This window comes from Hemicordylus capensis, chromosome 1 (genome assembly GCF_027244095.1).
Source record: "Hemicordylus capensis ecotype Gifberg chromosome 1, rHemCap1.1.pri, whole genome shotgun sequence".
Classification (NCBI taxonomy): Eukaryota; Metazoa; Chordata; class Lepidosauria; order Squamata; family Cordylidae; genus Hemicordylus; species Hemicordylus capensis.
Genome location: NC_069657.1, coordinates 175,939,576 through 175,954,738, shown reverse-complemented (window position 1 = coordinate 175,954,738; position 15,163 = coordinate 175,939,576). Strand labels below are relative to the sequence as shown.

Here is a 15,163-nt window from a genome sequence, read left to right as displayed (position 1 = left end):
TATTAGCAAATGCACCTGTTTCTTGCATTGGCATTACCCAATCCAAGGAGCGCTTGCTGCATGAAACAATCTGTGATTGTAGCATTGGCATGACCATCATACAACATGTGAATATAACCTTTGCAGAAGGATGGAATTCAAACAGAACAAATGAATATGTAAATAAAGTTAAGGCTTCAGCACTAATTGATTAATCAACCCATTACAGTTCTATGAATCAATTTAAAAGATAGCCAGTTAATCGAGGGCCACCTCCAAGCCTCCCCTGAGACTATTTTGGACTGCTCACAGATATCTGGAGGTTCCTTTCCTTGGCCAGCAGCTTTATGGTTAAGAATATTATTATGAACATGTACTGCTTTTTAATTGAATTAAAATTAGTACAGAAAAAATAGTAAGATGAGTTCTCTATCTCCAAAGGGTTCATAATAAAATATAATATGAGAAAGAAAACCACCACAAGGTAGACACCAGCAACAGCCAATGGAGAAATTTTGTGCTGGCGTTTGGTAGGGACAGTTAAATTTCCCCTGCTAAACACATGAGGGTCATAACTTGTGCCTACTTGCTCAGCAGAAGGAATAATGTTGTTGTTAATAAATAAAATAACATAAAATAATAATAATAATAATAATAATAATAATAATAATAATAAGAAGAAGAAGAAGAAGAAGAAGAAGCAGCCTATATTCTGCGACGATACCTATAACAACAGCAACAACATTGACAATAAAATTCAGCCATCCCAGGTCCTTGGGAAGTACTCGATGTCTGGATAAAACAAACGAGTCAATAACACCTGTCTGACTGTGTAAACAAGAAATAATAATAATTATTATTATAATATAATAAAATAATAATAATAATATCATCCAATTACAAAAAACAGCATTACTGGGAACAGCCTATATTCTGCGACAATATCTATAATAATAAGAGCAACAACACTGATAATAAATTTCAGCCATCCCAGGTCCTTGGGAAGGACTCGAAGTCTGGATAAAACAAACCAGCCAATAACACCTGTCTGTGTAAACAACAACATAATAATATCAAAAAGACCACTCTCTATGTGCAAGTGAGTGATCAATATGTGTTTTGCCAATGCTCATAGGTACGCCAGTGACATTTATTTAAATGTTTGCATACAGGCCTCATGTTTTGCACTGAGAAAAGGTTCAAAAGCTCAGCCTTGCCTAATCACTACTTTATCCAAATCCATCTTTGGCCATGGATGTGTGAGTGTATTGGCACTATGCACCTGGGCAGAAGCACTCTGGCAGCCTATTTTAGGGGTGTGCATGGACCAAAAATAGCAATTCAATTCAAATTTGGATTGAATTAAAATCAAACCATGTGTCACCAAACTGGTTCAGTCTAACTGAACAGCCGGTACAGTCCATTTGACCAAACTGGTTCAGCGGTTTGAGAGGCTATCAACCGGTTCGAGTGGGAAGCTGATGAGGTTTCCCCTTTACAAGTAAAGACATGCGGGAATTCACTAAAGAGAAGCCGGGGGAGCAGCGAGAAAAGTAGTTTGAAGTGCTGGCACCGCCATTCCCTCCTTCAGAGCACTACGAGCATATGGCAATACCTCGTTAGCCATTTCTGTGGACTCTGAGCATGCATGGAGGCCTGAACTGCACAGCCGCCACACGGGTGACTTGCTAAAGAGGGATCACTGCACATTTGGGCTGTGCCGGTGGGGAGGAAGCCAGCGGTGGGGCTGGCAGCTGAGCTGGACCAGTAAGCACTTTAAACTACTGTTCTCACTGCCCCCCCACACACACACCGCCTTTTGAACCACCCCAGTTGGGTTCATGGTCGAGCTTCCAAATCGGCCAGTTTGAGGTGAACCGGTTCAGCACTGAATGGTTCATGCACACCCCTAGTCCATTTCTGCTAACCATCCCATCCAGATCAGAGTTTGGGCATTAAGTAGAAGTTCCAAAGATCACATTGCTCAGCTCCACCTTCCACCCTGGGCAGGTCCCTTTCTACCCCTTCATCCCATCTCAGCAAGAGGAAGCAGTGCATGATTCATTCATGCTCCTTTTAGGTCTGGTAGCACTAGTTGAGCAAAAAGGAGCACAAGTCAAACTCTGCTTCCTCCAGCTCTCACCAAGAGTGATACATTGACCTGGGTAATCCCCAACGCCATGGGGGCCAAAAGGAGGTAAAGCAAGATTGAAAGTGTTGTGGCTCCACTCTCTTCAGAATGGGATTTCACCATAGGAAAGGTATCTGGAGATGGGAAAAGAGTGCAATCCTTTCACCTCCCTTTAATCTCTGGCAGTTACTTATACAACACAGAGGCGGGTCTCATGATCAGTGAGACCTGCTTTGTCTGGGTTTGCAGGGAGAGTGGGCTAAGCCCGATCCGGCCACCCAGGCAGGGCTTCCCAATCATCTGCGGGGAGAGTGGGCTAAGCCCGCTCTCCCCGTAGATGATTGGGAAGCCCTGCCTGGGTGGCCGGATCGGCCACCCACACGACTGCCGGCTCCATGACAGAGTCAGTGGGGGCTGGGAGGATCAGGAGCCGTATTGCCCCTAGAAGCTCCAGTATGCCCTGCACAAGTGCGCAGGGCATACTGGAGAGACCCCTGAGCCAGGAGGCTGCTTTTAAGCCTCCCGGTCGGGGGTTTACTCGTGAGTAGCCACGGCACGGAGCTGCTATTGGTACTATTCATAGAATAATAATAATAATAATAATAATTATTATTATTATTATTATTATTATTATTATTATTATTATTATTATTAAATTTTGAGTAATGGGTCGATTAATCGATTATTGCTGAAGTATTAATTTTATTTACATATTGAGTTTGTTCTTCTTCAGGGGTGCATTTGTGGCACTGATATCATCCCCCTCCCCAAAAAACCCAGTAGGTTTGCAAAAGCAAAGCAATGAGCATTAGGGATGTGCATGAATGCGTTCAGGAGGCAGCGGCGGGGAATCCTTTTGAGAACCACCAAGCGAGTTCAGATTTCCAGCATTTGAGCTGGTTCTGAGGTGCGGAGGTTCTTTAAGGCACAGGGAGGGTGCTCTTACCTCCCCCACTGCTTCCCCCCCTCAGGCACTCTCCCCAAAATCACTGCTGCGGGGCTGCAGCATACCTCCTTGCAGCCCCGTCAGGATCCTACCAGAAGTGGCCAACACATGGACATCGGCATTCTCACTAGGTATGGAGTCATCATCACCTGAGCTTGAAGTCTGATGTGTGTGTGCACTGCACTGGTTTGAAGAGAGATAGATTTCTTGTGACTTTATGATTACCCCGCTAGGCTGTGGTCACTATTTGTTAGTGAGCACCAAAGGAGTTTCCAAACAACACAGAAAAATAAACAAACAAAAGAACCAACTTACAAACCACCTTGCAAATTAGTTAACTGTATGCCAAACGGATGGATGTGCATGAAGAAAGAAGGTGATTGCAAGTGTGCATTAAGAGATGACGACTGATCAAGTTGCTTGGTCTCTTCCACAGTACTTTAAAGCAGCAATGAGAACAGAGAGTGAACATCTAAAACAGGACTTCTGGGAACAGGAAAAAGTGCTATCTGACTAGAGCTTGCATGGTAAAATAAGAGCTTTGACTGATTTTTTTTTTTTTTAAGTTGAATGACTTTACTGACTTGGTGGCTTGGGATGGATTTGGCAATTCAGTTTCATACAGAGATGTAGGACTTAGTTCATCCCTGGTGTAATTCCATCAAACTCAAAGTGATGAAATCCTTTGCATACATTTGATGACAAGTTCACAGAAATGTTTTAAATAGACTTCAGTGGAGTTACATTGGGGAAGAATTTGATCCTTTCTGGGATTTTTTCCATCTAATTTCAAATGTCTTACAGTTGTATTCATAATTTGAGACTATTTGTTAGAAATAAATGTGCCATATGCATATGAACCTCAAAATTAGGACATGTCACAGAGTGGGATAGAACACAGGTCACCTAACAAAGATGCAAGGAAAAGAAGAATCATGAGTAGTAGAAATACAGTTTCACACACCTTGACATACCAATATACAGTAGTAGTGATAGTCAGGCTTGAGGCAGGACTAGGCCTCAATTAGAGTAACTGCTTGGAGGGTGGGCTTGTCCAAATAATGAAGAAAGCCTGGGAGAATCAAATCCCTGTGGCCCAATCCAGAGTGAGGGTCAGGGTTTATTGGACAACAGCCTATGGAGGAGTAGGTCATCCTCTGCTAACTGGGCAAAGAGGCACCTTTTACCATGGTGATTCTCTTTTTTTAGCAGGGGGAGAGTAACTGGCCCTATCCACCCCCAGCACAGTACCTCCAGTGACTGTTGCTGGTGTCTATCTTGTGTTTTTTAAAAGAATGTGAGCCCTTTGGGGACAGGGAGTCATCTTATTTATTGTTTCTCTCTGTAAACCGCCCTGAGCCATTTTTGGAAGGGCGGTATAGAAATCGAATTATTATTATTATTATTATTATTATTATTAATAGTAGTAGTAGTAGTACTGCTACTACTACTACTACTACTACTACTACTACTAGTAATAATAATAATAATAATAATAATAATAATAATAGGTGAAAGGTATGTTAGAGTTCAGTTCTTTCCTGAAGGCCTCTGAGTGAGGTCTAATCAGAAACTATTGTACCCACTGAGTGTCAGGAAGACCAAAGACTAGGCTAGGTAAGGTCAGGTACCTCTGAACATCCTACCACACTCAAGAGAGAGAAAGTTCCCCCACCTGGAGGTCACTCTGCAGATACACCTCCTTCTTGATGTTTCAGATTAATGGTGACATTATTCCCCCAGGGAGGAGAGTTCCAGTAATTGTTAATGGCCAGTCAGTTGTAGCCCAAAGGGACTCTGGTGCAGATGTCTCTCTGGTGCACAAGGCCCCTCTTAAGGACCCAGCATTAGTCAATGCACCTGTAATATACACAGAAGAGACCATGTAAAGAAGGGGATGCCCTTAGTGAAGTTGTCTATCTAGATTGTGGATGAAGGGTGAATGGGAGTTTGCAGTTTGAGAGCATCACCCTGTTGTTATGTTGCTTGGTGATAACTTGGTTTTGCATGTTTGTATCATGCTATGTCCAGGTGAGAAGGATCCTACACAAGAGGGACTGGAGTGCTAGGTACAAGCCACCTACAGTCAGCAAACAGACAATTCCTCCCCAAACTATGGGGGGAAAGTAACAAAGGTTGTGGGCACAGTAAAATGGTTTAATGCAAGGAGCAGCTATGGCTTCATCAACAGGAATGACACCAAGAAAGATGTGTTTGTCCAGCAGACCGCTATAAAGAAGAGTAACCATAGGAAACACCTTTTCAGTGTAGGAGAAGGAGAGACTGTGGTGTCTGACATGGTGAAAGGAGAAAAAAGAGCAGAGGCAGCCAACATTATAGGTCCTGGCAGCAGTCCAGTTCAGGGCAGTAAATATGCAGGAGACCATAATCGGTATAGACAATATTCACGGCACAGAAGCTTCCCACACAATTACCAGCAAAACTACCAAAGCAACAAGAGCAGGGAGACAAATGGAGGTTCATAGAGCTTGCCGGAAGAACAGTCCCAGCAGCCCCACCCCTACCACAGGAGGTGGTCCCCCCCCCGCATACTACATGCACTAGCTGTATGGCTGCCCACCACAGTATTCTAATGCTCCTGTGCAAGGAGAGATAGTCCAGGCTGCCGACAACTTAGAACTGCTATGTTATTGTCTATGCCCTGGAGAAGCTACACCATCACTTATGGGGGCAAAGGTTCACGCTATGTAGGGATGTGCATGGAACCAGCCAGCCCAGATAGGTCAAAATCCGAATTGGATTCGAACTGCCCCAGGTGGCTCTGTTTGGACTCAAACGAACTTGGGCCCAGTCTGGTCGTCGAGCCTGGTTGATGGCTCAATGGCCATATTTGTACAGGGGAATCTGGTAAGGACTCCCCTTTACAAGTAAAGAGCTGCAGTCGGGGGTGGGGGAAGGGGAAAGTTCCCCCTTTAATCGTTAAAAATACACCGCTGTGCAGTGGGATGGTGCAGTGATGCAGTGGCTGTGGGTTTGGGGCAGCGAGAGCTCCTTGATCCCCTCCTGCTTCCTGAATGCAACACAGGCTGGTCTGCAGCCATTTTGGGGGCTTTCTGCACAAGGTCCAAAACAGGCTGCAGATCACGGTCCATTCGGGAGGCAGAAGGGGGGCTGGAAGGAGCTCTTGCTGCTGTCTCTACTGTCCCCAGGGTGGAGGCAGCAGTGAGAGCTCCTTCCATCTCCTCTCCTGCCTCCTGAATGGCCAGTCTGCAGCCTGTTTTGGGCCTTGCGTGCACACATGTAAAACCCCCCAAAATGGACCAGCCCGTGCTCCACTTCGGAGGCAGGAGGGAAGCTGGCTCTCACCAGCTCCATCCTGCAACTGCTGCGGCCGCTGCCCCCTCCAACCCACCACACAGTGGCTTTAAGAGGTAAAAGAGGAGCTCTTGAATGCCCCCACCCCACAGCCCTCGCCACTCTCTCCTCAGTGGCCGCTGCTGCCCCCATCCCACTGAGCAGCAGCATATTTTTTAAAGATTAAAGGGGGAACTCCCAACCACCACCACCACCACCATAGCCCTTTACTTGAAAAGGGGCATCCTTGCTGGATTTGCCTTTACATGGCCCTTGAGCTAGCTCACGAGCAGGGGACTTGGCTTGGCTTGCCACCAGACCCTGCATTCAGCTTGAGGGGCGAACCTTCCAGCCCAGCTGGCTTGGGTGCAAACTGACACATCCCTAACCCTATGCACAGACCATGCTGCACTCCAAAAGCTGCAAGAAGCACAACACAGCTTTTGATCATTACAATAGTGCAAAGATAAAACAGTTAAATAGTTTTTTAAAAAGAGTGATCAGTAACAACCACCATGCATTATCTCAGCTCCTGTGTAGGTACACAAACATTTAGGATAGGTCAAACCTGATTAAGTCACAATGGCTGCTAATGTGCCAATAGTGTATGCAACTGCTTTGCATGCTGAAGGTCCCAGGTCCAACCACATGCAGGGCTGGGAGAGACCATGGCCTGAAACTCTGGTGAGCTGCTGTAAACAATACTGAGCTAGGTAGACCAATGGTCTGACTTGGTATACAGTAGTCTTCTACGGCCCTATGCCAAGATGTGGATTGGTACACAAGTTGACTCTTAAGTTACTAGTCTTTGAGAATGGTACCCATCATGACACTGCAGTTCTGCCTTACAATACAAATGTCACCATGTGAGCACCTCAGGAATGTGTGGGGCTGGCGGACTCATGTCCCAACTTGTGAAGAGCCACTGTTTGTGAGAACGGACTCCTTTATATAGGGGCTATCTATATGATCACAGTTATTTGTGCAGTCATAACAGCTGGTTTTTAGACTTCACAATGGTGCAAACCATAATGACTGTGTCAACAGTCCACACATAAAGGCACTAGTTCCCATAAACACCATCTCTGTGCTATTGCTTCCAGGGTACGACTCCAGACACCCCATGCACTCTGGGAATGCTGCAGTTAATCTGAATCAGGCTGGGCTATTACTTTATCTATAAGGAATCAAAACAGGAGCTATTCAAGTGAAGTGAAACTAAATAACATCATTTCTTTAGCATCTAACAATACTAGTGGAGAGTGTGGATATTCTAATATCAATAGACAGTTTCCCAACAATAATGACAATTATTAGAATTTATTATTATCATTTATTATTGGAACTCATTATTGGTATTTAATTAATCAAGGGCTGCACCTTCTAGATGTTCTTGTACATAGTTCTAGTACCTCTCAGAAATGCTTCATTCTATGCAATTTACTCAGAAGTCTCACTAGGGCTTAAGCCCATGCACATAAGCATAGGATGGCAGTCTTCATCTTCTTTTCCCTGTCATTATGTCATTTCTGAATGCCTTTTTCCAGCTTTCCTTTCTTAAATTTTCTTTGATTTCTTCTTCAGAAATATATTTCTAATATTCTGTCTCTCTTTCTTTCTCTCTCTCTCTGTTGAGCTTTCAGTTTTTATCTTTTTAAAAACCCTTAACCCTTCTTCTAATTTAGGCTCATATTCTAATTTTAATTCTAACACCCTTTTGCCTTTCCTTTACTCTTTCCCCATCTTGTTTTATTTATGTTACCATTATTACTTTTCCTCTCTGGAATCCCAGTTCTGTCTCTGATTGTGCATCTCTGTACAATTCTCTTCCTCTCTTCCGCAAAATACCACTCATTGTTCCGTGCCACTAATGTACCACAGCTTCTGAAATCCATTGTATTGTCATTTCAGACAGATAAGTACTAAACAAAACATTACCAGGGTGAAGGAATCACTTACCATGATTGACAACAAATCGTAACTTCTGTATCGTTGCCAGATTGCCACTGACTCTGTATATTCCATCAACATCCAGACCTAAAAAAGGAAAACATATTTCATATTGGCTTGCATGAGTATTATACTTAAGACGTCTGTCAGGAGAAAAAATGTCCTAACAAATACAGAGAAATACAGACCTCAGTGAAGTTCTTGATAATTCACTTGGTGAGTAGAATCACATGATATTCTCTTTTTGTTCTATTTTTGTAATTAGTTAGTAATTGTGGAAGGTGTGGAGTTACTGAGGCACGCATAGCTCCCCTCTCTGTAAATGCTTGCTTATTCATTTAAATAGAGAAGAAGCTCCATGAGTGCAAGGGATTGTGTGTGCGGTTTCACCTTCCACTGAAGAGCAAAGTCCACAAATTCAGGAGTTCCGTGTGCTCTAATAGACTTGCAGCTTTGTGTTGAGGCTCTGCTATTTATCTATATAATTCTCCAAGGCTTACCCGTGTCTAATGCCACGTGTGGTAGCTCTCATGAGAGTTTGTGAACAGAAGCACTTGATTGGGCAGTGGGGATTCCATATGCAGATAGGGAGGAGGAGCCTGTGGCACCATGGTAATTGGGCAGTAGGATTCCATATGCAGATAGGGAGGAGGAGCCTGTGATGGTCAAGGACAGTCGGAATGCAATGGTTACTGGTCAGAAGATGTTCTTGATTGTAGATGAGAGGAATCTATATTATTATTATCATTATCATTATTTATTTATTATTTATTATTTATTCGATTTCTATACTGCCCTTCCAAAAATGGCTCAGGGCGGTTTACACAGAGAAATAATAAATAAATAAGATGGATCCCTGTCCCCAAAGGGCTCACAATATATAAAAGGATAGAGGGCAGGGTTCTGTGAAGAGAGGTGTCATGAGGGAGGGAGGAGCCCCTTCAGGAGAAGGAGGCTGCTGTTGTATGAATTAGATGAGGAAACAAGATGTACAAGATATGTTAACTCAGGAACGGGGAGGGAGGGAGGGAGCAGGGAGGGGAAGAAAGACAGAGGGGAAGAGCAAGTGGAGGAGAGAGAAAGAAAGAAAAAGAAGGAAGGGGAAGAGAGACAGAAGGAAGGGCAAGGGGTGGACCTGAGCCTGTCACTGGTCTGAGGGGAATGAGTGGCCATGGTAGCGACAGCAAGGAAGGGCCCAGTCAACCACTACTGCTCTTTGGGGCTATCGAGGCCATTGGCAGAGGGAGTCAGGCAGGCAAGGGGCAGGCCTGGGCATGACAGTGGCCTGAGAGGGATGAGGGGCCATGGCTGTGGCAGCAGTGAGCAAGGGCTGCTGCTGCTGCTTCTCCTTAGGGGAGGAGCAGGAACGGGGCTTGGGTGAGGGTAGGGAGGTCCTTGGGGATAGAGGGCTGCAGCTTCGCCAATAGGTGCCAGCAATGCTGCAGCCGTGACCTAGAGGGGTGGGGGGTGGAGTAAAAGGATGGAGGAGTGACCAAGAGGGGTGAGGGGGATGGAAGCAGCGGGATGGAGGAGAAGGAGCAGGAGTGTGGCTCAGGTGAGGATGGAGAGATCTCTGAGGTGAGGGAGGCTGTGGCAGGGGGTGAGTTGATGAGCAATCAACTACTAGGGCTTAGATGCTCTGTGGGGGTTAAGCTAGTATTAATTATTATTGATTTGTAGCATGTCTAACTCTGCAAGCTAGTGCAGACTTAATGGCTTCAATCTCTTAACTGCAGTTAAGACTTCACACATGCTCCCTCCTTACATCTTCTCCCCAGAACAAATTCTGCATTTCATCATGGTCAAGCACTGACCTTAATAAGAACATAAGAACAGCCTTGCTGGATCAGGCCCAAGGGCCATCTAGTCCAGCATCTTGTTTCACACAGTGGCCCACCAGATGCCACTGGAAACCTACAGATGGGAGTTGAGGGCATGCCCTCTCTCCTGCTGTTACTCCCCCACAACTGGTACTCAGAGGCATCCTGCCTTTGAGGCTGGAGGTGGCCTAGTAGCTGATGATAGACCTCTTCTCCATGAGGTTATCCAAACCCCTCTTAAAGCCATCCAGGTTGTTGGCTGTCACCACATCTTGTGGCAGAGAATTCCACAAATTGATTATACATTGTGTGAAAAAGTACCTCCGTTTGTTGGTCCTAAATTTCCTGGCAATCAAATTCATGGGATGAGCCCTGGTTTGAGTGTTATGGGAGAGAGAGAAGAATTTCTTTCTATCCACTTTCTCCACACCATGCATGATTTTATAGACCTCTATCATGTCTCTCTGCAGCTGTCTTTTTTCTAAACTAAAAAGACCCAGGTGTTGTAGCTTTGCCTCATAAGAAAGGTGTTCAAGGCCCCTGATCATCTTGATTTCCCTCTTCTGCACCTTTTCCAGTTTTACAATGTCCTTTTTAAAGATGTGGTGACCAGAATTGTATGCAGTGCTCCAGGTGTGGTCGCACCATAGTTTTGTATAAGGGCATTCTAATATTAGCAGTTTTATTTCCAATCCCCTTCCTAATGATCCCTAGCATGGAAATGGCCTTTTTCACAGCTGCCGCACATTGAGTCGACACTTTCAACAAGCTGTCCACCACGACCCCAAGATCCCTCTCTTGGTCAGTCACCGATAGCTCGGATCCCATCAGCATATACTTGAAGTTGGGGGTTTTCATCCCAATGTACATCACTTGACACTTGCCAACATTGAACCACATTTGCCATTTTGTTGCCCACTCCCCCGGTTTGGAGAGATCCTTTTGCAGCTACTCACAATCTGTTTTGAATTTCACTACCCAAAAGAGTTTGGTATCATCTTCAAATTTTGCCACCTCGCTGCTTACTCCTACTTCTATATAATTTATGAATAAATTAAAAAGCACCAGTCCCAGTGCAGATCCCTGGGGGACCCCACTTAGGCAAGATTTACCTTTGTGGAAGCCATCCTGGTTCTCTCCCAGCAGGGCCTGTTCTTCTATGTGCTTTACAATTTTATCCTTGAGGATGCTCTCCATCAATTTGCCTGGAATGGACGTTAATCTATCTGGCCTGTAATTTCCTGGATTGCCCCTGGATCCCTTTTTGAAACTTGGTGTTACATTTGCTGCTTTCCAGTCCTCCAGTACAGAGCCTGATTGCAGGGATAAGTTATATATTTTAGCAAGGAGGTTGGCAATTATGCTTAATATTCTGGATTCATTCTTAACCAGGGCTTATTAACCAATTTCACAATAGGTTTTTAAACCTGGTTTAAGTAAGGACCTCTTTAATGCTACCCATTATAAAGGTCACAACAAAGTATCATTTAACTACAGTTAAGGTAACAGGGGACAATTAGTTTTGGATAAGGCAAAGGATTTGTGAACTATACAACAGAAGAAATTTCATCCGCAGCATATACTTGGCCAAAACTGGCACGCATCTTAGATGATTGACTGCAGTGTAGTCTAACAATCTGACTGGATGTATTCTGGGCAATGTGTATAAGTGACTGCATCAGGACACTTTTAAAATGTCAAGTGTGATATCAAATGTCTAAAATTGGTTCACTCTTTAAACTTTTTGTACTATCAATAAAGTGAGCATGGCATAATATAGTATTATGGAGAGGAGAGCTGGTCTTGTGGTAGCAAGCATGACTTGTCCCCATAGCTAAGCAGGGTCTGTCCTGGTTGCATATGAATGGGAGACTTGATGTGTGAGCACTGCAAGATATTCCCCTCAGGGGATGAAGCCGCTCTGGGAAGAGCAGAAGGTTTCTAGTTCCCTCCCTGACTTCTCCAAGATAGGGCTGAGAGAGATTCCTGCCTGCAACCTTGGAAAAGCCACTGCCAGTCTGTGAAGACAATACTGAGCCAGATAGACCAATGGTCTGACTCAGTATATGGCAGTTTCCTATGTTCCTATAGTAATCTGAAAGATATTTTATCTTGAATAACCATCTTGAATACATGAAAATAATACAAATAGCATTTCATTTGGATACTATACAATATGGCAGACTGAGAAAAAAGTCTGAATACTACATCAGTTACAGTATACACAAGCCATAGACTGCTTTAAATACTTTGAAAGTCAAGTCAGGCCAAACCAAACCAATATAAATTGGTGGATTTGGACATCCGTTTTATGACCGCATTATCCCAGCTGTATTTGAAACTACTTATTTTAGAAATACATTTAGGCCAAGAGTGTGTGATTGCCTGCCTGTGTGACTATGTGCATATTTTTTTAAAGAGATGTTCTTTCTTTAACGTTATTATGCTTTGGGCTTCTGAACAGTTTTCAAAGAAAACAACTTCAACTTCTAAGAGCACCTTTATCAAGAATGAAAATATCCTCTTCAAACCTCAGTGCTTTTCATGGTAGACTACAAATATTTGGGTGGAAAGAGAAAACCAAAGTATTTTCAAAGTTTCCTGTTTGGGGGTGGCATTAATGTTTAATAGTAAAGAACATTCTGGTATATTATGCATTTACTGCAATCAAATCAGACTCCTAGTTTAGTATATGCTGACCTTCTTATGTTTCAAAATGGTGTTTATCATTGAGACAGATCATGGGCTTTCCCCTAGAGCATATCAATATTCCCCCCTCCCTTTTTTTGTTGGAAGGAGCTTAGAATAAGACACAAAATCAGGAATCATAATCCAAATGGTGTTCAAAAACTCAGTCAAGTTAAATGCAGCTGTTGCAACTCATTCCCACCATAAATCTTATAAGCTTTCCGGCTTATATCTAGCATAGGAATTTCTTCTTCTTTTTTTGGCCAGAATATGAGCCATATATAGAAATGCTCTTATTAAATACTCTAGGTTAGGGCAAACTTCCTATCTTCAGGTAAACACTTCTACCTTAGCCTGTATGCTGAAAAATATCTGCAAGTCTGAAATGGAGCTCTTGTGAATTGCAGATGATTCGAGAATATATTCTAGGGTACTTTGTTCACACAGAGCAATGACTAGGGTCTCACTCTTGCTCTGTGTGAACTGAGAGTTCAGTACAGAATTTTTGAGAAGCTTGTCCACCATTATGGATCTTCCTGTTAAGGAGCCTTGGAAGTTCGGGAACTTGTGTATCTAGGCAAGTCCTATGATTTTATGTTCCAGTGGAACAAATGTTGGGATTGGATTATTATTTGTTTAAAAATCAACAGATATTACATAGGAATGCATAAATTTAAAGTAGGGCTAGTATTACAGAGTGGCTAACAGCCTGACCCTATGCATGTTTACTCAGAAGCAAGTCCAACTTAGTATAATGGGGCTGACTCCCAAATAAGTAGTTCACACGTTTCACGGCATTAGTAGGGTGGAATAGGAGTTGCATCTGTGGATGCTACTCAGCCCAGAGTATTGATAAGCAGCCAAATGCATGTGGAGGGGGAGGAGGGAGTGACTTTCTTCTCCCTTAGTTATTTGGCCACCAGGAATACTTGCCTGAGGGCTGAAAGGGAGGAGAGATGAGTGAAAATAACTCCCTCTCATACGTTTGGCTGCTCAGTAATGCTCAGTAAGGCAGTGGTGTAGGGAGAATGTTGGCGGCCCCTCTCCACCCAAGCCATGCCCGCTGAGCATCTGACATCAGACACCTGACATCGGATGCACAGGGGGTATAGTCGCATCTGCAAACGGGGCCATGCAGCCCAGTTTGAGAGTAAAGACTAAATCTAAGACTAAATACAAAGCTCTGTTTTTGAGCAGCTTCAGCCCATTCCAGGCTTCCAGGCTTCCAGCCTGGCCGGGAACATGTCTCCCTGCCTTTACAAGCAGGAAAAGGCGCTCTGGCAGCAATGGCACTGACTGTAATTTAGTATTTACGTGCAAATGGGGCCACCTGGTGACCACACCCCCCATGTGTCTGCTGTTAGATGCAGGGGTGTGGCTGGGGCACCAGCTGTGGCCCCTGACTACAGCGGCCAGATTATTTGAACCCCCACCCATGCAATGGTGGCTTAGTATAATGGGGTGGCTCTGGGCTGAGCTCTGAAGCAGTGTCTTACACAGATGCAACTTCTGCTCTGCACTTCTAATGCTGGGGAATATGTGAGCTATGACTAGCATGAGAGCACTCCCGGAATGGTGGGGAGGATGGGGGGAACCTGGCTGCATCCTCTGGGATCCCACAATGCACCATACAAGGAGCACAGTGCATTGGGGGATTCCCCAATACCAAGCCACTCCTTCCACCCAGCTCTATGGAAGCTTGGGATGCCAGCAGTCCAAGGATGCACACAAGTGGGTGATGAGGTAGGAGGGTGCACGTGCATCTTACTTCACCTTTAGCCTGAGTACAAAACCCAGACTACTCAGTGGTGATCCTGGCATGTAGTGATAGTCAGGCTTGAGGAAGGACTAGGCCTCAATTTCAATCATAATAATCAATAATAATTATAATCAATCAGTTACTAGAGTAACTGCTTGGAGGGTGGGCTTCTCCAAATAAGGAAGAAAGCTCGGGAGAATGAAATCCCTTTGGACCAATTCAGAATGAAGGGCAGGGGTTACTGGACAATAGCCTATAGAGAAGTAGGTGAGGGGTGTGTTAGAGTTCAGTTCTTCCCTGGAGGCCTCTGAGTGAGGTCTAATCAGCAACTAACAGCCTTGAGCTGGGAATCAACATGAAGTTCCTTACCTGGAAGTAAAAAGGAAATATAGAGACCAATTTAGCTAGATGTGTCAGAGAACTTATTTTTGTTTAAGTGCTTGGAGCTGACTGCATTGTTCCTGTAGTTCCTAGGGAAAGGTTTTACTTGAATGGAAACAGCAATTGTTGATGCCTTTATAGTTTTCCTTATCATCCAATTATTAATAAATCCTTGTTGTTCATATAGAGTATCA

General features: G+C 44.1%; 1 protein-coding gene across 9 annotated transcripts in view; it reads right to left on the bottom strand.

Annotated features, from left to right (window-relative positions):
* Positions 1-15,163, bottom strand: part of ARHGAP15 (Rho GTPase activating protein 15) — a 609,462-nt gene that overhangs the window by 200,033 nt on the left and 394,266 nt on the right. For all 9 annotated transcript variants that reach the window (XR_008313780.1, XM_053285783.1, XM_053285788.1 and 6 more), the window contains one exon: positions 8,331-8,408. Coding sequence is in view for 8 of the 9 variants with exons in the window: in XM_053285783.1 (XP_053141758.1) it covers positions 8,331-8,408 (78 nt within the window). In the remaining variant the exon portion in view is untranslated. The remainder of the gene's footprint in view (positions 1-8,330; positions 8,409-15,163) is intronic.